Genomic DNA, 22038 nt, shown 5'->3' with positions numbered 1-22038 from the left:
AAACACCTTTGACGTCAAAGTGCTCACTACACACGTTGAAAGATTCCTAGAGAGATGTAGTTTCCAAAATGGGGTCACTTTTTGGGGGTTTCCGCTGTAGGGCCACCTCAGGGTGTCTTCATATGCAACATAACTCCCAATTACCATTCCAGCTAATTCCGCTCTCCTAAAGCCATACGGTGCTCCTTCCACTCTGAAGCCTGCTGTGTGCCCATACATCATTTTTTGAGCACATATGGGGTATTTCTGTAAACTCCAGATTCAGAGTAATAGATTTTGATTTTTGTTTGGCTGTATTTCTAAACCTTCTAACGTGCCCAAAAAATAAAATGTCATTTTCAAAATGATCCAAACATGAACAAGACATATGGGGAATGTCTGAAAGTCTTAGAATGGCCTGTCAGATTTGCTAAAAATGGCCTGGTCCTTAAGGTAAAAAATGGCAGGGTCCTGAAGGGGTTAATCACATTTACCAATACTGTTTGTTGATGAATAAGGAAGAAGAGACAGCTGTCAGTCAAAGATCACTCCCTTGGAAACCAGAGGAGAGGAACTATAACAGAAGAGTATATATAAAGTATGCGGTACCTGAATTAAAGTACCATACACAGGGTATATAGAGTATAAATAGAACATGTGGTACTCACTCCACCAGGGAGGTGGTCTACAAGATACTGTAAGTTCAAGACACCGACAAATCTGCTCCTCCCCCACCAAGGTCGCTTGTAGATATTAAGCAAAGATGGTGTCCTAAAAGAATGAAGACGGGCTCTCTTCTCATCAATTGCTCTTTATTGTAAGGCTCCACGCGTTTCAGGCAGTTCCAAAGCTCCCCTTCATCAGGAGCACAAAAAAGGTATAATAATAAACCTACAACTTTAAAGGTGCCAATTTTTTTTTACTGTGACACAGACAATAATTAAGAAAAAACCCCTGAAAACTATGATAGGCATTAGTATTCACCCCCTAAAAGGTGGAGCCACCTCGTGCTGCATTTACAAATGCAAGTCTTTAGAAGTGCGTTGGTGTGCAGCAGTCTTCAAGTCACTTCACAGACTCACAATTAGATTCAGGTCTAGGCTTTGACTAGCCCATTCCAAGACATTTAAATGTTTCCCTTTTAACCACTGTAGTGTAGCATTAGCAGTATGTTCATGGTCATTGTCCTGCTGGAAGGTGAATCTCTGTCCCAATCTCAAATCAGGTTATCCTCAAGAATTGTTCTGCATTTAATGCCGTTCATCTCTCCTTCAATTCTGAACAGTTTTTCACTCCCTGAAACGCACCCTCACAGCATGATGCTGCCACCACCATGCTTCACTGTGAGAATAGTGTACTTGGGTGGATGGAAACTGTTGTGTTTATGCCACACATAGTGTTTTTCATGATGGGCAATAAGTTCCATTTTAATCTAATCTGACCAGATAACATTCTTCCATGTGTTTGGAGATTCTGCCATATGCTGATTGCCAAACTTCAAACATGTTTTCATTCAGGGAGAGCAGAGGTAGGCTAAGAAGCCTGTCTGGATCTTACATGTATCAGTCTTCAGTGTTTAGCACTCGCTGATGAAGGAGCGTCTTTACTAACACCCAGTTGTAAGTACAAATAATTAAGTATATTACAAAATCACTTAACATCTATGTTCCAACACAAAGAAAATGACAGTTACTCTTTACCTTGTCTCTCATTTGGGCACCATTGGAAAACTCCTCTTTCAAAATCTTTCCTTTGCCCTGTAGGGTATGGTCAAACTGGAGATTTGCACATGAATTTAATTCAAGGTATTGGTTAGAAATTGGTAGAGCTTGCTACAAGCATATACGTCATCTAGAGCTATATATTTCTATCTACGGTATATCAGTTATAAATTGTTACAATTTCCATTTGAAATATGATAAAGTCCAGGTACTTAACACTTAGAAGATATAATTTAGCCTCATTACCACAACAGTGAAGAAAAAATTGCTGTTAAAAACGGCTAAGCAGTTGATTTATTTTTCACAGCCATTTTTTCGTGGATGTCATAAACAACACCCTTGACTTGTATGGGTTCTGTTGCACCATGAAAACAGAACATGTCCTATTTCTTGATAGCCAGTATTCATGTATGTGTGATTGTGAATACACTAATAGACTGTCATTGTTCTGAAACGGCTGTGTGACGCCTGTTAAAAAACGACCTTTACGCGACTATTCTTTGTGTGAATAAGGCTTTAGATAAACAAATAGATGTTACAAACGTGCAGAGTACCTGCCTGTAGTATATTGCACTGAGACATACATTTATTTGACAGTGGGTCAGAAGAAAGAAGGACTGGCTGAATATAACATATGATATCGATTGATACAAAGTGAAGTTAACATGACATGGCTACAGTTGTCAACAGTGATCTGACTACAATAGTCTGACTACGATGAGGCAGAATTAGACATTGTAGCTATTGAGCCACATCTGTAGTGCAGGGGTGAAAATTAAAACAGAGCCTGTGATGGAGACAGTGAGGAAGAGCCAGAGAAAGATGCGATCGAGAACCTGAGCCACAAATTTCCAGTCCTGTACAACCTGGAATAAAAGAAATGTAAATTAATGAGGAGTTTTAAGGCTATGACCATTTTTTTTAAATAATTACTCCAATGCATCTAAAATAAACAATAAATCAGCTTTGTGAATAGTGTTCAGTAATCATTTCCTACCATTTTGTGTCTATTGGTGCAATAAAAGACCTATTTATCTCCATGGTAACAGACAACGAACAGACCCTGTGTAGTCTGATTCTGCATTCATTTCCCCTTCTGTCTCCTCTGCACCCTCTTCTAATATAAAAAGGATGTAAGAAAGAAGTAAGGGACTAATGAAAGAGAGTACATAAAGAAATTAACAAAGGCCTTTGTTTTATACTAGTTTAAAATTCACAAATTTATTAAGAGGCAAGATCTCTTAAAGGGGTTATCCCATCTTAGACAATGGGGGCATATCGCTAAGATATGCCCCCCATTGTCTGATAGGTGCGGGTCCCACCTCTGTGACCCGCACCTACAAGGAGAATGGAGCGGGGAAACTTGAGGAGGGCGGACTGCACATGCGCAGCCGCCCTCCATCCATTTCTATGGAGCTGCCGAAAATAGCCGAGCGCTGGCTCGGCTATTTCCGTCGGCCCTATAGAAATGAATAAGAGCGGTGGCCGCGCATGCGCGGTGCGCTTCCATTCACTTCAATAGGAGAGGCGGGGATCTGCACTTGGTGGTGGAGGGACCCCGGGAAACCCGGGGTCCTTCAGCCACAACTCTTCCCGGCTCCGTTCTCCTTGTAGGTGCGGGTCCCAGAGGTGGGACCCGCACCTATCAGACAATGGTAGCATATCCTAGCGATATGCCCCCATTGTCTAAGATGGGATAACCTCTTTAAAGTGTACCTGACTTTTCAAAAAAGGTTTGCATAATGGCAGTGCTTCATTGTAGAATCATAACTGTGAAAAGAGCAGGTCTTTTGGAGGATTTCCTATTGTCTTCCTAAGCCATATTATTTCCTGTTTTACTTGTTCAACTAGATGCATTTCTCTCACAGAAGGGGGTATTTTCTTTCTGTGGAATCTGCCAGTACTGTGTGCAGTGATATCCTACCCCTTACTTCCCGCTATGTTTGCTTTCTTCTATTGAGCGCACAAAGCAGCTAATGAGGGAGAGATCACACTTTCAGACACACATGAGCTTCTCCGCTCTTCAGATGCAGTGTAGAAGCAATTCTTCTGTCAGGCTCAGGAGCTTAGCTATCTCTGACATGCCATATTTCGCCTTCTGGGTTTCTGTTACTAAAGATAGATCTAGCCTAAAACAGGCAGTGGACTACAAGTTAGGTGGAAGTGAGACCCCTAGTGGCCATGACTTTTTTACGGTGGATGAAGGCAATTTTTTTAAATGAAGTCATTTAGAAATGTAATAATTGCACCATTCTCTATTAAATTAAATTGTGTAAAAGTACACTGACTCTTTAATATATTTGTCACATCTTTGCTTGTACGTGTGCCAGAGAAATCAAATGGACAGCAGCTATGAGCAGTTATGACACCAACTACACTGACGAGTAAAAGGGTAACAATGTTTTGAACTTTTGACTTTTAGGCTCCATTTATCACCATCCACTACAGCTACAAATGTGAGACTACCATAATTTTATAGAGAATCATCTTGGCTATCTCATACAGAAATTGGACTTGCAATTATTTAGCATATGATTAGTTATGCAGATTCTTGTCATGTAACTGCATTGTTACTGCTTTGCTCCTTAAATTCAAAATTTTAATTTTTATTATTTTGTTAGTATTTTGTAAATCCACCTTTGGCTTTCAACACTGCCTGAATCCTTCTGGGCATGCTCTCGATCAGATTCAAGCATGTCTCTACCAAAATCTGTTCCCAGGTCTCGTCTACACGTTCCCAATGTTGGTGCATACTGGTCGACTCACTTGGGTACGAATACAGCTTTTTCTTCCACTGTACCCACAAGTGTTCAATTGGGTTGAGGTCTGGGGACTGTAGGGACCAATCCAGCACCTCTACTTCATTGTCACTGAACTATTTCTTTACCTATCTTGATGTATGCTTCGGGACATTGTCCTGCTAGTACTCGAGTGTACGAAGTAACTCATCTTGTAGGATACTCACATATAGCTCAGCACTGAGACCACCATTGATCCTGGTCAAGTATACAACGGCTTTGTCTGTGAAACAACCCCATTTCATCAGGCTTCCTCCACCGGACTTGATAGTTCCTTCAATTTCTCGATCACCCTTTTCCCTTGTTTCTTCCAGACCCATTTTGTCAATCTCTAGTGTGGGAGGGAAACACCACACTGAACATAGGAGAGAAAGGGGAAAGGAAATAAGGCCTGAAAACTAGGGAAGGAAGATGGACAACTCATAGTGAAAACCCTAACCAAAGCCCTGACTTACTAACAGTATGAACAGACCCCAGAGGCAGGTGAGTTCATACACAGGAATACCTTAAATCCTATCTAACCCTAAAGGACCCTGGTACTAATGACAGGACTGAGACAACCTGTTCCTCCAAAAGGAAGGATGAACGGGAGTCTCCCTAAGGCCTAATACAAAACAACAAGAAAATGCAACACACAGAAAAGCCAAAATACAAAGGGAAAGGTAGCACTTAACTTCCAAGAAGCTATGGCATCACCAGGAACTCAGCCGAGATCCAAATATAATCTATCCACAGGTCCAACTGAAGCTATAAACTGCACAGGATTGTGGGAGAAACAACTATAAATAGGGAAAGTTAAATGACCACAATAGCAACACCTGGAGGTTAAGGGTGTGGCCACTACCAGAAACAACACAGATGCCTATTAATCCACAAGGTAAACATGTCAAATCAAACCACATGTGGCCAGTATCAAAGATCTCCTGCCACATCGCGAGGACGTCTGCATGTGTCGGTACGTCCATGACACATTTACACCCATCAGAGCCCAGTCTATTGACTTTTGTCTCATTGCTCCAAACCCGTTTCCAGACTTCTTGCCACGTACATTCCCGAAACAGGTGGCAGGAGATCGGTGAGACTGGCAACACGTGGTTTGATCTGACATGTTTTCTGTTTGGATCAAATTGCGTCTATGTTGTTTCTGGTGTTTTCCACACCTTCTTTCCCCAGGTGTGGCTATTAGGGTAATTTAACCATCTCTATTTATAGTTGCTTCTTCGGTTTATAGCTTCTGTTCGGACCCTTAGATAGATTGTGGTTGGATCTCGGCTAAGTTCCTGATGCTTCCATTGCTTCTTTGAAGTTAAGTCTTTCCTTTCCCTTTTGTATTTTGTTTGGGTTCTGTGTGTTGCATTTCCCTATTGTTTGTATTAGGCCTGAAGGAGACTCCTGTTCGTCCTTCCTTTTGGAGGAACAGGTAGTTTTGTGCCTGCCATTAGAACCAGGGTCTTATAGGGCTTGATAGGACTCTAGGTATTCCTGCATATTAACTTACCTACCTTTGGGGTCTGCTCATACTAGTAGTCATGTATGTTGAATAAGGTAAGCACTGCTCCTTGAATAGTTTGGTGGTGCACGTGTCTACAGGCAGGAATCCCAGTAGATAAACCGTAAAGAAAAGACCGTCACTCTCTCTATTGCAGTTTCTTGTGAATTTATTCAGTCACATATTACAACAGCATAAGAGGAGCCTAATGAAACAATGTGATGTAATTTCCTTTGTACCTATTTTTATATATATATCAGGACTTGTGGTAGAGTACAGACACACAGTCTAATGAAAGCACTGAGTTGCTGAAACGCGTCACTATGTTGTTGTAATATGTGACTGAATAAATTGCCGGTCTTTACTTCACGGTTTACATACTGGTAGTCAGTCAGGATTTTGTTAAGGGTTTTCACTAGGAGGTGTCACTATCCTTCCCTAGTTCTAAGGCCTGATTCCCTGTTCCCCCCTTCTCTCCTGTGCTTGGTGTGGTGTTTCCTTCCCACAACGAAGCCTGACACTTCTCCTGTCCACTGTTTATACTTTTTTGCAAAATTGAGCCGACACTTCTTATGACAATATTGAAGTTGAGGCTTCATCATCTTTTTTGAGGCCACCATTCCAGACGTGTGTAATGCATATCGCATGTGTCTGTGATCTCACTATTAGAAAGCATACGAGCCACCTCCACTGCCGTGTTTGTCGCACCAGAACTGATAGACCTTGTGATGAGCTGACTAGTTGACTTCAATATTTTGCCTGGATGTCCAGCTCTTGGCTTTGGAATGGATAGACAGAGTTCATTTTGTATTCTTCCAATTGTCATGGCACTCACAGGAAGCAATTTGGAAATTTTCTTGGCCAAGATACCGCTATCGATGAGCTGGATGAAGCTGTTTCTCTTTTATTGGGAATTCTTCCTCATGGCTGCTTCTCAATTTGAACCATCGACCTTTCGCTTGGGAATCAACTTAATAACACACTGAGCTATTAGGGAATGTGAGAACAGGTTGTAATTTGTAATATACAAGAAGAAAAAGATTGTTCCACCACCAGGAGCAAAACAGTAACAATGCAGTTGCATGACAAGAATCTGCATAACTAATCATATGCTAAATAGTGCAAGTCCAATTTATGTATGAGATAGCCAAGATGATTGTCTATAAAATGATGGTAGTCTCACGTTCTAAGCTGTAGTGGATGGTGAGATATTGAGCCTGAAAGTCAAAAGTTCAAAACATTGTTACCCTTTTGCTCGTCAGTGTATGAGCTGGTGTATATTACTTAGTGCTCATGCACACAACCGCAAACAGCGGGTCCACAATATACATGCACCAGCCGTTTGTGCACTGCATCACAGCTGTGAACCCATTTACAGATGTAGCAGGGTTAGCACTCAAGCTCTTAACTCAAATTTCTTAACTCATCGCATTATCTTGAGACAAAAGCCATTGAAAAGCAATTGAAGGTGTTTGCTTAACGCATTTAGTTTAGATAACACGTCTCATAAAGTACTACATCTGTGCTTTAATGGGTCTGAAATACAGAAGGTGCGGAACGGAGGCACGGAACCCCACAGAAGCACTATGGAGTGCATGCACTACTTTTTTGCTGTGCGGACCATCGGATGTGGATTGCGGATCCTATTCAAGTGAATCAGTCCTGCGTCAATATACGGCAGCTCTGCAGTTAGTGCCCGTGCATTGTGGACTGCAATTTGTGATCCAGCCAGCACGCATTCCTGTGCATGAGCCCTTACTCTGATGGGGAGCACTGGACTTTAGGGTGGTGAGTAGGGATGAGCGAACTCGAACTGTATAGTTCGGGTTCGTACCGAATTTTGGGGTGTCCGTGACACGGACCCGAACCCGGACATTTTCGTAAAAGTCCGGGTTCGGGTTCGGTGTTCGTCGCTTTCTTGGCGCTTTTGTGACGCTTTCTTGGCGCTTTTTGAAAGGCTGCAAAGCAGCCAATCAACAAGCGTCATACTACTTGCCCCAAGAGGCCGTCACAGCCATGCCTACTATTGGCATGGCTGTGATTGGCCAGAGCACCATGTGACCCAGCCTCTATTTAAGCTGGAGTCACATAGCGCCGCCCGTCACTCTGCTCTGATCAGCATAGGGAGAGGTTGCGGATGCGACAGTAGGGCGAGATTAGGCAGATTAACTCCTCCAAAGGACTTCACTTGATTAATCGATCGATCTGCAGCTGTGCATCATTGAGCTGCTGAAATTCAAATGCTCACTCACTGTTTTTAGGCTGCCCAGACCGTTTGTCAGTCACTTTTTTCTGGGGTGATCGGCGGCCATTTTGTGTCTTGTGCGGTGCTGCGACCAAGTGCATCCAAGCTGCGACCAAGTGCATTTAACCCTCAATGGTGTGGTTGTTTTTTGGCTAAAGCCTACATCAGGGTGAAGCTGTCACACCAAGTGCATTTAACCAGCAATAGTCTGTTCATTTTTTGGCCATATACTAAATCAGGGGCAAGCTGCGCCTGTCACCAAGTGCATTTAACCCTCAATGGTGTGGTTGTTTTTTGGCTAAAGCCTACATCAGGGTGAAGCTGTCACACCAAGTGCATTTAACCAGCAATAGTCTGTTTATTTTTTGGCCATATACTACATCAGGGGCAAGCTGCGCCTGTCACCAAGTGCATTTAACCCTCAATGGTGTGGTTGTTTTTTGGCTAAAGCCTACATCAGGGTGAAGCTGTCACACCAAGTGCATTTAACCAGCAATAGTCTGTTCATTTTTTGGCCATATACTAAATCAGGGGCAAGCTGCGCCTGTCACCAAGTGCATTTAACCCTCAATGGTGTGGTTGTTTTTTGGCTAAAGCCTACATCAGGGTGAAGCTGTCACACCAAGTGCATTTAACCAGCAATAGTCTGTTTATTTTTTGGCCATATACTACATCAGGGGCAAGCTGCGCCCGTCACCAAGTGCATTTAACCCTCAGTAGTGTGGTTGGTCAAGCTGTGACACCAAGTGCATTTAACCAGCAATAGTCTGTTCATTTTTTGGCCATATACTACATCAGGGGCAAGCTGCGCCCGTCACCAAGTGCATTTAACCCTCAGTAGTGTGGTTGGTCAAGCTATCACACCAAGTGCATTTAACCAGCAATAGTCTGTTCATTTTTTGGCCATATACTAAATCAGGGGCAAGCTGCGCCCGTCACCAAGTGCATTTAACCAGCAATAGTCTGTTCATTTTTTGGCCATATACTACATCAGGGGCAAGCTGCGCCCGTCACCAAGTGCATTTAACCCTCAGTAGTGTGGTTCGTCAAGCTGTGACACCAAGTGCATTTAACCAGCAATAGTCTGTTCATTTTTTGGCCATATACTACATCAGGGGCAAGCTGCGCCCGTCACCAAGTGCATTTAACCAGCAATAGTGTGGTTATTTTTTGGCCATATCCCAGTCTAATTCTGTCACTAAATCCATACCGGTCACCCAGCGCCTAAATACTAGGCCTCAAATTTATATCCCGCTAAATCTCTCGTTACCGCTGTCCTGTTGTGGCTGGGAAAGTTATTTAGTGTCCGTCAAAGCACATTTTTTGTTCTGGGTTGAAGTACAATTCCCAATTTAGCAATTTCATAATTTAGTGGTTCCTGCTATATCAGAGCTATTTGAAATCTATCCCTAAAAGGGTATATAATATTCAAGGTGCACATAGGGTCATTCAGAAAAACTTCACACACACGCTACTGTGCATTTCCAAGTCTAATTCTGTCGCTAAATCCATACCGGTCACCCAGCGCCTAAATACTAGGCCTCAAATTTATATCCCGCTAAATCTCTCGTTACCGCTGTCCGGTTGTGGCTGGGAAAGTTATTTAGTGTCCGTCAAAGCACATTTTTTGTTCTGGGTTGAAATACAATTCCCAATTTAGCAATTTCATAATTTAGTGGTTTCTGCTATATCAGAGCTATTTGAAATCTATCCCTAAAAGGGTATATAATATTCAAGGTGCACATTGGGTCATTCAGAATAACTTCACACACACCCGCTACTGTGTATTTCCAAGTCTAATTCTGTCACTAAACCCATACCTGTCACCCAGCGCCTAAATACTAGGCCTCAAATTTATATCCTGCTAAATCTCTCGTTACCGCTGTCCTGTTGTGGCTGGGAAAGTTATTTAGTGTCCGTCAAAGCACATTTTTTGTTCTGGGTTGAAATACAATTCCCAATTTAGCAATTTCATAATTTAGTGGTTTCTGCTATATCAGAGCTATTTGAAATCTATCCCTAAAAGGGTATATAATATTCAAGGTGCACATAGGGTCATTCAGAATAACTTCACACACACACGCTACTGTGCATATCCCAATCTAATTCTGTCACTAAATCCATACCTGTCACCCAGCGCCTAAATACTAGGCCTCAAATTTATATCCCGCTAAATCTCTCGTTACCGCTGTACTGTTGTTGCTGGGCAAGTTATTTAGTGTCCGTCAAAGCACATTTTTTGTTCTGGGTTGAAATACAATTCCCAATTTAGCAATTTAAAAATTTAGTGGTTTCTCCTATATCAGAGCTATTTGAAATCTATCCCTAAAAGGGTATATAATATTCAAGGTGCACATAGGGTCATTCAGAATAACTTCACACACACGCTACTGTGCATATCCCAGTCTAATTCTGTCACTAAATCCATACCGGTCACCCAGCGCCTAAATACTAGGCCTCAAATTTATATCCCACTAAATCTCTCGTTACCGCTGTACTGTTGTTGCTGGGCAAGTTGTCAAAGCACATTTTTTGTTCTGGGTTGAAATACAATTCCCAATTTAGCAATTTCATAATTTAGTGGTTTCTGCTATATCAGAGCTATTTGAAATCTATCCCTAAAAGGGTATATAATATTCAAGGTGCACATAGGGTTATTCAGAATAACTTCACACACACCCGCTACTGTGCATTTCCAAGTCTAATTCTGTCACTAAACCCATACCTGTCACCCAGCGCCTAAATACTAGGCCTCAAATTTATATCCCGCTAAATCTCTCGTTACCGCTGTACTGTTGTTGCTGGGCAAGTTATTTAGTGTCCGTCAAAGCACATTTTTTGTTCTGGGTTGAAATACAATTCCCAATTTAGCAATTTCATAATTTAGTGGTTTCTGCTATATCAGAGCTATTTGAAATCTATCCCTAAAAGGGTATATAATATTCAAGGTGCACATAGGGTCATTCAGAATAACTTCACACACACCCGCTACTGTGCATTTCCAAGTCTAATTCTGTCACTAAACCCATACCTGTCACCCAGCGCCTAAATACTAGGCCTCAAATTTATATCCCGCTAAATCTCTCGTTACCGCTGTCCTGTTGTGGCTGGGAAAGTTATTTAGTGTCCGTCAAAGCACATTTTTTGTTCTGGGTTGAAATACAATTCCCAATTTAGCAATTTCATAATTTAGTGGTTTCTGCTATATCAGAGCTATTTGAAATCTATCCCTAAAAGGGTATATAATATTCAAGGTGCACATAGGGTCATTCAGAATAACTTCACACACACCCGCTACTGTGCATTTCCAAGTCTAATTCTGTCACTAAACCCATACCTGTCACCCAGCGCCTAAATACTAGGCCTCAAATTGATATCCCGCTAAATCTCTCGTTACCGCTGTCCTGTTGTGGCTGGGAAAGTTATTTAGTGTCCGTCAAAGCACATTTTTTGTTCTGGGTTGAAATACAATTCCCAATTTAGCAATTTCATAATTTAGTGGTTTCTGCTATATCAGAGCTATTTGAAATCTATCCCTAAAAGGGTAGATCATATTGAAGGTGCACATAGGGTCATTCAGAATAACTTCACACACACCCGCTACTGTGCATTTCCAAGTCTAATTCTGTCACTAAATCCATACCGGTCACCCAGCGCCTAAATACTAGGCCTCAAATTTATATCCCACTAAATCTCTCGTTACCGCTGTACTGTTGTTGCTGGGCAAGTTATTTAGTGTCCGTCAAAGCACATTTTTTGTTCTGGGTTGAAATACAATTCCCAATTTAGCAATTTCATAATTTAGTGGTTTCTGCTATATCAGAGCTATTTGAAATCTATCCCTAAAAGGGTATATAATATTCAAGGTGCACATAGGGTTATTCAGAATAACTTCACACACACCCGCTACTGTGCATTTCCAAGTCTAATTCTGTCACTAAACCCATACCTGTCACCCAGCGCCTAAATACTAGGCCTCAAATTTATATCCCGCTAAATCTCTCGTTACCGCTGTACTGTTGTTGCTGGGCAAGTTATTTAGTGTCCGTCAAAGCACATTTTTTGTTCTGGGTTGAAATACAATTCCCAATTTAGCAATTTCATAATTTAGTGGTTTCTGCTATATCAGAGCTATTTGAAATCTATCCCTAAAAGGGTATATAATATTCAAGGTGCACATAGGGTCATTCAGAATAACTTCACACACACCCGCTACTGTGCATTTCCAAGTCTAATTCTGTCACTAAACCCATACCTGTCACCCAGCGCCTAAATACTAGGCCTCAAATTTATATCCCGCTAAATCTCTCGTTACCGCTGTCCTGTTGTGGCTGGGAAAGTTATTTAGTGTCCGTCAAAGCACATTTTTTGTTCTGGGTTGAAATACAATTCCCAATTTAGCAATTTCATAATTTAGTGGTTTCTGCTATATCAGAGCTATTTGAAATCTATCCCTAAAAGGGTATATAATATTCAAGGTGCACATAGGGTCATTCAGAATAACTTCACACACACCCGCTACTGTGCATTTCCAAGTCTAATTCTGTCACTAAACCCATACCTGTCACCCAGCGCCTAAATACTAGGCCTCAAATTGATATCCCGCTAAATCTCTCGTTACCGCTGTCCTGTTGTGGCTGGGAAAGTTATTTAGTGTCCGTCAAAGCACATTTTTTGTTCTGGGTTGAAATACAATTCCCAATTTAGCAATTTCATAATTTAGTGGTTTCTGCTATATCAGAGCTATTTGAAATCTATCCCTAAAAGGGTAGATCATATTGAAGGTGCACATAGGGTCATTCAGAATAACTTCACACACACCCGCTACTGTGCATTTCCAAGTCTAATTCTGTCACTAAACCCATACCTGTCACCCAGCGCCTAAATACTAGGCCTCAAATTGATATCCCGCTAAATCTCTCGTTACCGCTGTCCTGTTGTGGCTGGGAAAGTTATTTAGTGTCCGTCAAAGCACATTTTTTGTTCTGGGTTGAAATACAATTCCCAATTTAGCAATTTCATAATTTAGTGGTTTCTGCTATATCAGAGCTATTTGAAATCTATCCCTAAAAGGGTAGATCATATTGAAGGTGCACATAGGGTCATTCAGAATAACTTCACACACACCCGCTACTGTGCATTTCCAAGTCTAATTCTGTCACTAAACCCATACCTGTCACCCAGCGCCTAAATACTAGGCCTCAAATTGATATCCCGCTAAATCTCTCGTTACCGCTGTCCTGTTGTGGCTGGGAAAGTTATTTAGTGTCCGTCAAAGCACATTTTTTGTTCTGGGTTGAAATACAATTCCCAATTTAGCAATTTCATAATTTAGTGGTTTCTGCTATATCAGAGCTATTTGAAATCTATCCCTAAAAGGGTAGATCATATTGAAGGTGCACATAGGGTTATTCAGAATAACTTCACACACACCCGCTACTGTGCATTTCCAAGTCTAATTCTGTCACTAAACCCATACCTGTCACCCAGCGCCTAAATACTAGGCCTCAAATTTATATCCCGCTAAATCTCTCGTTACCGCTGTACTGTTGTTGCTGGGCAAGTTATTTAGTGTCCGTCAAAGCACATTTTTTGTTCTGGGTTGAAATACAATTCCCAATTTAGCAATTTCATAATTTAGTGGTTTCTGCTATATCAGAGCTATTTGAAATCTATCCCTAAAAGGGTATATAATATTCAAGGTGCACATAGGGTCATTCAGAATAACTTCACACACACCCGCTACTGTGCATTTCCAAGTCTAATTCTGTCACTAAACCCATACCTGTCACCCAGCGCCTAAATACTAGGCCTCAAATTTATATCCCGCTAAATCTCTCGTTACCGCTGTCCTGTTGTGGCTGGGAAAGTTATTTAGTGTCCGTCAAAGCACATTTTTTGTTCTGGGTTGAAATACAATTCCCAATTTAGCAATTTCATAATTTAGTGGTTTCTGCTATATCAGAGCTATTTGAAATCTATCCCTAAAAGGGTATATAATATTCAAGGTGCACATAGGGTCATTCAGAATAACTTCACACACACCCGCTACTGTGCATTTCCAAGTCTAATTCTGTCACTAAACCCATACCTGTCACCCAGCGCCTAAATACTAGGCCTCAAATTGATATCCCGCTAAATCTCTCGTTACCGCTGTCCTGTTGTGGCTGGGAAAGTTATTTAGTGTCCGTCAAAGCACATTTTTTGTTCTGGGTTGAAATACAATTCCCAATTTAGCAATTTAAAATTTAGTGGTTTCTGCTGTATCAGAGCTATTTGAAATCTAGCCCTAAAAGGGTAGATCATATTGAAGGTGCACATAGGGTCATTCAGAATAACTTCACACACCCGCTACTGTGCATTTCCAAGTCTAATTCTGTCACTAAACCCATACCTGTCACCCAGCGCCTAAATACTAGGCCTCAAATTTATATCCAGCTGAATTTGAATACAATACATTGGGCCAAATAATATTTTTGTTGTTGTGGTGAACGATAACAATGAGGAAAACATCTAGTAAGGGACGCGGACATGGTCGTGGTGGTGTTAGTGGATCCTCTGGTGCTGGGAGAGGACGTGGCCGTTCTGCCACATCCACACGTCCTAGTGTACCAACTACCTCAGGTCCCAGTAGCCGCCAGAATTTACAGCGATATATGGTGGGGCCCAATGCCGTTCTAAGGATGGTAAGGCCTGAGCAGGTACAGGCATTAGTCAATTGGGTGGCCGACAGTGGATCCAGCACGTTCACATTATCTCCCACCCAGTCTTCTGCAGAAAGCGCACAGATGGCGCCTGAAAACCAACCCCATCAGTCTGTCACATCACCCCCATGCATACCAGGGAAACTGTCTCAGCCTCAAGTTATGCAGCAGTCTCTTATGCTGTTTGAAGACTCCGCTGGCAGGGTTTCCCAAGGGCATCCACCTAGCCCTTCCCCAGCGGTGAAAGATATAGAATGCACTGACGCACAACCACTTATGTTTCCTGATGAGGAGGACATGGGAATACCACCTCAGCATGTCTCTGATGATGACGAAACACAGGTGCCAACTGCTGCGTCTTTCTGCAGTGTGCAGACTGAACAGGAGGTCAGGGATCAAGACTGGGTGGAAGACGATGCAGGGGATGATGAGGTCCTAGACCCCACATGGAATGAAGGTCGTGCCACTGACTTTCACAGTTCGGAGGAAGAGGCAGTGGTGAGACCGAGCCAACAGCGTAGCAAAAGAGGGAGCAGTGGGCAAAAGCAGAACACCCGCCGCCAAGAGACTCCGCCTGCTACTGCCCGCCGCCATCTGGGACCGAGCACCCCAAAGGCAGCTTCAAGGAGTTCCCTGGCATGGCACTTCTTCAAACAATGTGCTGACGACAAGACCCGAGTGGTTTGCACGCTGTGCCATCAGAGCCTTAAGCGAGGCATTAACGTTCTGAACCTGAGCACAACCTGCATGACCAGGCACCTGCATGCAAAGCATGAACTGCAGTGGAGTAAACACCTTAAAACCAAGGAAGTCACTCAGGCTCCCCCTGCTACCTCTTCTGCTGCTTGCCGCCTCGGCCTCTTCTGCTGCTGCCGCCTCGGCCTCTTCCTCCGCCTCTGGAGGAACGTTGGCACCTGCCGCCCAGCAAACAGGGGATGTACCACCAACACCACCACCACCACCTCCGTCACCAAGCGTCTCAACCATGTCACACGGCAGCGTTCAGCTCTCCATCTCACAAACATTTGAGAGAAAGCGTAAATTCCCACCTAGCCACCCTCGATCCCTGGCCCTGAATGCCAGCATTTCTAAACTACTGGCCTATGAAATGCTGTCATTTAGGCTGGTGGACACAGACAGCTTCAAACAGCTCATGTCGCTTGCTGTCCCACAGTATGTTGTTCCCAGCCGCCACTACTTCTCCAAGAGAGCCGTGCCTTCCCTGCACAACCAAGTATCCGATAAAATCAAGTGTGCACTGCGCAACGCCATCTGTGGCAAGGTCCACCTAACCACAGATACGTGGACCAGTAAGCACGGCCAGGGACGCTATATCTCCCTAACTGCACACTGGGTAAATGTAGTGGCAGCTGGGCCCCAGGCGGAGAGCTGTTTGGCGCACGTCCTTCCGCCGCCAAGGATCGCAGGGCAACATTCTTTGCCTCCTGTTGCCACCTCCTCCTTCTCGGCTTCCTCCTCCTCTTCTTCCACCTGCTCATCCAGTCAGCCACACACCTTCACCACCAACTTCAGCACAGCCCGGGGTAAACGTCAGCAGGCCATTCTGAAACTCATATGTTTGGGGGACAGGCCCCACACCGCACAGGAGTTGTGGCGGGGTATAGAACAACAGACCGACGAGTGGTTGCTGCCGGTGAGCCTCAAGCCCGGCCTGGTGGTGTGCGATAATGGGCGAAATCTCGTTGCAGCTCTGGGACTAGCCAATTTGACGCACATCCCTTGCTTGGCGCATGTGCTGAATTTGGTGGTGCAGAAGTTCATTCACAACTACCCCGACATGTCAGAGCTGCTGCATAAAGTGCGGGCCGTCTGTTCGCGCTTCCGGCGTTCACATCCTGCTGCTGCTCGCCTGTCTGCGCTACAGCGTAACTTCGGCCTTCCCGCTCACCGCCTCATATGCGACGTGCCCACCAGGTGGAACTCCACCTTGCACATGCTGGACAGACTGTGCGAGCAGCAGCAGGCCATAGTGGAGTTTCAGCTGCAGCACGCACGGGTCAGTCGCACTACAGAACAGCACCACTTCACCACCAATGACTGGGCCTCCATGCGAGACCTGTGTGCCCTGTTGCGCTGTTTCGAGTACTCCACCAACATGGCCAGTGGCGATGACGCCGTTATCAGCGTTACAATACCACTTCTATGTCTCCTTGAGAAAACACTTAGGGCGATGATGCAAGAGGAGGTGGCCCAGGAGGAGGAGGAGGAGGAGGAGGAGGAAGTGGGGTCATTTTTAGCACTTTCAGGCCAGTCTCTTCGAAGTGACTCAGAGGGAGGTTTTTGGCAACAGCAGAGGCCAGGTACAAATGTGGCCAGACAGGGCCCACTACTGGAGGACGAGGAGGACAAGGATGAGGAGGAGGTAGAGGAGGATGAGGATGAAGCATGGTCACAGCGGGGTGGCACCCAACGCAGCTCGGGTCCATCACTGGTGCGTGGCTGGGGGGAAAGGCAGGACGATGACGACACGCCTCCCACAGAGGACAGCTTGTCCTTACCCCTGGGCAGCCTGGCACACATGAGCGACTACATGCTGCAGTGCCTGCGCAACGAAAGCAGAGTTGCCCACATTTTAACCTGTGCGGACTACTGGTTTGCGACCCTGCTGGATCCACGCTACAAAGACAATGTGCCCACCTTACTTCCTGCACTGGAGCGTGATAGGAAGATGCGCGAGTACAAGCGCACGTTGGTAGACGCGCTACTGAGAGCATTCCCAAATGTCACAGGGGAACAAGTGGAAGCCCAAGGCCAAGGCAGAGGAGGAGCAAGAGGTCGCCAAGGCAGCTGTGTCAATGCCAGCTCCTTTGAGGGCAGGGTTAGCATGGCAGAGATGTGGAAAACTTTTGTCAACACGCCACAGCTAACTGCACCACCACCTGATACGCAACGTGTTAGCAGGAGGCAACATTTCACTAACATGGTGGAACAGTACGTGTGCACACCCCTCCACGTACTGACTGATGGTTCGGCCCCATTCAACTTCTGGGTCTCTAAATTGTCCACGTGGCCAGAGCTAGCCTTTTATGCCTTGGAGGTGCTGGCCTGCCCGGCGGCCAGCGTTTTGTCTGAACGTGTATTCAGCACGGCAGGGGGCGTCATTACAGACAAACGCAGCCGCCTGTCTACAGCCAATGTGGACAAGCTGACGTTCATAAAAATGAACCAGGCATGGATCCCACAGGATCTGTCCGTCCCTTGTCCAGATTAGACATTAACTACCTCCCCTTAACCATATATTATTGGACTCCAGGGCACTTCCTCATTCAATCCTATTTTTATTTTCATTTTACCATTATATTGCGAGGCTACCCAAAGTTGAATGAACCTCTCCTGTGTCTGGGTGCCGGGGCCTAAATATATGCCAATGGACTGTTCCAATGTTGGGTGACGTGAAGCCTGATTCTCTGCTATGACATGCAGAATGATTCTCTGCTGACATGAAGCCAGATTGTCTGTTACGGGACCTCTCTCCTCTGCCTGTGTGTGTGCTGGGCCTAAATATATGCCAATGGACTGTTGCAGTGGTGGCTGACGTGAAGCCTCATTCTCTGCTATGACATGCAGACTGATTCTCTGCTGACATGAAGCCAGATTCTCTGTTACGAGACCTCCCTCCTCTGCCTGGGTGCTGGGCCTAAATATATGCCAATGGACTGTTGCAGTGGTGGCTAACGTGAAGCCTCATTCTCTGCTATGACATGCAGACTGATTCTCTGCTGACATGAAGCCAGATTCTCTGTTACGGGACCTCTCTCCTCTGCCTGTGTGTGTGCTGGGCCTAAATATATGCCAATGGACTGTTGCAGTGGTGGCTGACGTGAAGCCTCATTCTCTGCTATGACATGCAGACTGATTCTCTGCTGACATGAAGACAGATTCTCTGTTACGGGACCTCCCTCCTCTGCCTGGGTGCTGGGCCTAAATATATGCCAATGGACTGTTGCAGTGGTGGCTGACGTGAAGCCTCATTCTCTGCTATGACATGCAGACTGATTCTCTGCTGACATGAAGCCAGATTCTCTGTTACGAGACCTCCCTCCTCTGCCTGGGTGCTGGGCCTAAATATATGCCAATGGACTGTTGCAGTGGTGGCTGACGTGAAGCCTCATTCTCTGCTATGACATGCAGACTGATTCTCTGCTGACATGAAGCCAGATTCTCTGTTACGGGACCTCTCTCCTCTGCCTGTGTGTGTGCTGGGCCTAAATATATGCCAATGGACTGTTGCAGTGGTGGCTGACGTGAAGCCTCATTCTCTGCTATGACATGCAGACTGATTCTCTGCTGACATGAAGACAGATTCTCTGTTACGGGACCTCCCTCCTCTGCCTGGGTGCTGGGCCTAAATATATGCCAATGGACTGTTGCAGTGGTGGCTGACGTGAAGCCTCATTCTCTGCTATGACATGCAGACTGATTCTCTGCTGACATGAAGCCAGATTCTCTGTTACGAGACCTCCCTCCTCTGCCTGGGTGCTGGGCCTAAATATATGCCAATGGACTGTTGCAGTGGTGGCTGACGTGAAGCCTCATTCTCTGCTATGACATGCAGACTGATTCTCTGCTGACATGAAGCCAGATTCTCTGTTACGGGACCTCTCTCCTCTGCTTGTGTGTGTGCTGGGCCTAAATATATGCCAATGGACTGTTGCAGTGGTGGCTGACGTGAAGCCTCATTCTCTGCTATGACATGCAGACTGATTCTCTGCTGACATGAAGCCAGATTCTCTGTTACGGGACCTCCCTCCTCTGCCTGGGTGCTGGGCCTAAATATATGCCAATGGACTGTTGCAGTGGTGGCTGACGTGAAGCCTCATTCTCTGCTATGACATGCAGACTGATTCTCTGCTGACATGAAGCCAGATTCTCTGTTACGGGACCTCCCTCCTCTGCCTGGGTGCTGGGCCTAAATATATGCCAATGGACTGTTGCAGTGGTGGCTGACGTGAAGCCTCATTCTCTGCTATGACATGCAGACTAATTCTCTGCTGACATGAAGACAGATTCTCTGTTACGGGACCTCTCTGCTCTGCCTGTGTGCTGGGCCTAAATATATGCCAATGGACTGTTGCAGTGGTGGCTGACGTGAAGCCTCATTCTCTGCTATGACATGCAGACTGATTCTCTGCTGACATGAAGACAGATTCTCTGTTACGGGACCTCCCTTCTCTGCCTGGGTGCTGGGCCTAAATATATGCCAATGGACTGTTGCAGTGGTGGCTGACGTGAAGCCTCATTCTCTGCTATGACATGCAGACTGATTCTCTGCTGACATGAAGACAGATTCTCTGTTACGGGACCTCCCTCCTCTGCCTGGGTGCTGGGCCTAAATATATGCCAATGGACTGTTGCAGTGGTGGCTGACGTGAAGCCTCATTCTCTGCTATGACATGCAGACTAATTCTCTGCTGACATGAAGCCAGATTCTCTGTTACGGGACCTCTCTCCTCTGCCTGGGTGCTGGGCCTAAATTTATGAAAATGGACTCTTACAGTGGTGGGTGACGTGAAGCCAGATTCTCTGCTATGGGACCTCTCTCCAATTGATTTTGGTTAATTTTTATTTATTTAATTTTTATTTTAATTCATTTCCCTATCCACATTTGTTTGCAGGGGATTTACCTACATGTTGCTGCCTTTTGCAGCCCTCTAGCTCTTTCCTGGGCTGTTTTACAGCCTTTTTAGTGCCGAAAAGTTCGGGTCCCCATTGACTTCAATGGGGTTCGGGTTCGGGACGAAGTTCGGATCGGGTTCGGATCCCGAACCCGAACATTTCCGGGATGTTCGGCCGAACTTCTCGAACCCGAACATCCAGGTGTTCGCTCAACTCTAGTGGTGAGCATAGTATTTTTTATTGTTTTAATATCTTTTCTGCTTTTACAAAAAATATTAACTAGGATAACCTCTTTAAAGGAAATGTATGACTTATGTAAATTAACTTTTACTCATAGCACAATGAAAAATGATACACCTTTCTTATTTACTTTGTTTTGTAACATATGCTACTTTTCAAGATGTCTGCTTGTCAAGGAATTGGTATGGCTTTCATCTGCGAAATAAAATGTCCAAATGACACTACCATTCAGTTTATTAAATATATCAGAGCTTTCTCTTGAAAGAAACCATGCAAGTTTATTAGCTGGACATTTGCAGTAAAGGTTCTTAGCAGGGCCTGTGCGATCTACACAATCACACAGGGCGCATTACCCTGGACTCCTGAAGGGAATGCCTGTTGGTCTCCTTTGCCAGGCACCTGGCATCTGATTCACGATTTTTGGACACCCCTTCCGGGTTTGGACTTACCGGCAGATTACTAGTGGGCCGGTCTGTCAGGGGGCCACCTGACAAGATTATACAGTACCTGCACTTATGATGCAAACCCTGCATTATCAGTGCAGTTTGGAGGCTTGAAAACCTCAAGGACCTGTGATGATGTCATTACAGGTCCTGAACCCTCTCTGCACTGAAAATGGTGTAGTTCCGAGGTTAGGCGGGTGCAAGATCTATGACAGAGGATGGAGGAAAACAGCAGGAGAAGCTCTCTAACTCCTGCCTCACTTTTCCTGTCCTGACACCAGTGGGGGAGGGGTTGTCAGGGGACATTAACCCCTTAAGGACTCGGCCCTATTTCACCTTACAGACTTGGCCATTTTTTGCAAATCTGACCAGTGTCACTTTAAGTGCTGATAACTTTAAAACGCTTTGACTTATCCAGGCCATTCTGAGATAGTTTTTTCATCACATATTGTACTTCATGACACTGGTAAAATTAAGTAAAAAAAAATCTTTTTTATTTATAAAAAATACCAACTTTACAATTTTTTTTTAAAAAATTGCAAATTTCCAAGTTTCAATTTCTCTACTTCTATAACACATAGTAATACCTCCAAAAATAGTTATTACTTTACATTCCCCATACGTCTACTTCATGTTTGGATCATTTTGGGAATGATATTTTATTTTTGGGGATGTTACAAGGCTTAGAAATTTAGAAGCAAATCTTGAAATTTTTCAGAAATGTTCAAAAACCCAATTTTTAGGAACCAGTTCAGGTCTGAAGTCACTTTGCGAGGCTTACA

The 22038-nt window shown here is 44.5% G+C and overlaps 1 protein-coding gene across 2 annotated transcripts in view; it reads right to left on the bottom strand.

Moving 5' to 3' along the window:
- Positions 1 to 2266: 2266 nt before the first annotated feature.
- Positions 2267 to 22038, bottom strand: part of CHRNB3 (cholinergic receptor nicotinic beta 3 subunit) — a 77275-nt gene continuing 57503 nt past the window's right edge. For both annotated transcript variants that reach the window (XM_044278550.1, XM_044278555.1), the window contains exon 6: positions 2267 to 2566. In XM_044278550.1, the coding sequence (XP_044134485.1) occupies positions 2429 to 2566 (138 nt within the window). In that variant the 3' untranslated portion in view covers positions 2267 to 2428. The remainder of the gene's footprint in view (positions 2567 to 22038) is intronic.

This window comes from Bufo gargarizans, chromosome 1 (assembly GCF_014858855.1).
Source record: "Bufo gargarizans isolate SCDJY-AF-19 chromosome 1, ASM1485885v1, whole genome shotgun sequence".
Lineage (NCBI taxonomy): Eukaryota > Metazoa > Chordata > Amphibia > Anura > Bufonidae > Bufo > Bufo gargarizans.
Note: the sequence above shows the minus strand (reverse complement) of the source record. Positions and strands in the feature narration are given on the sequence as shown.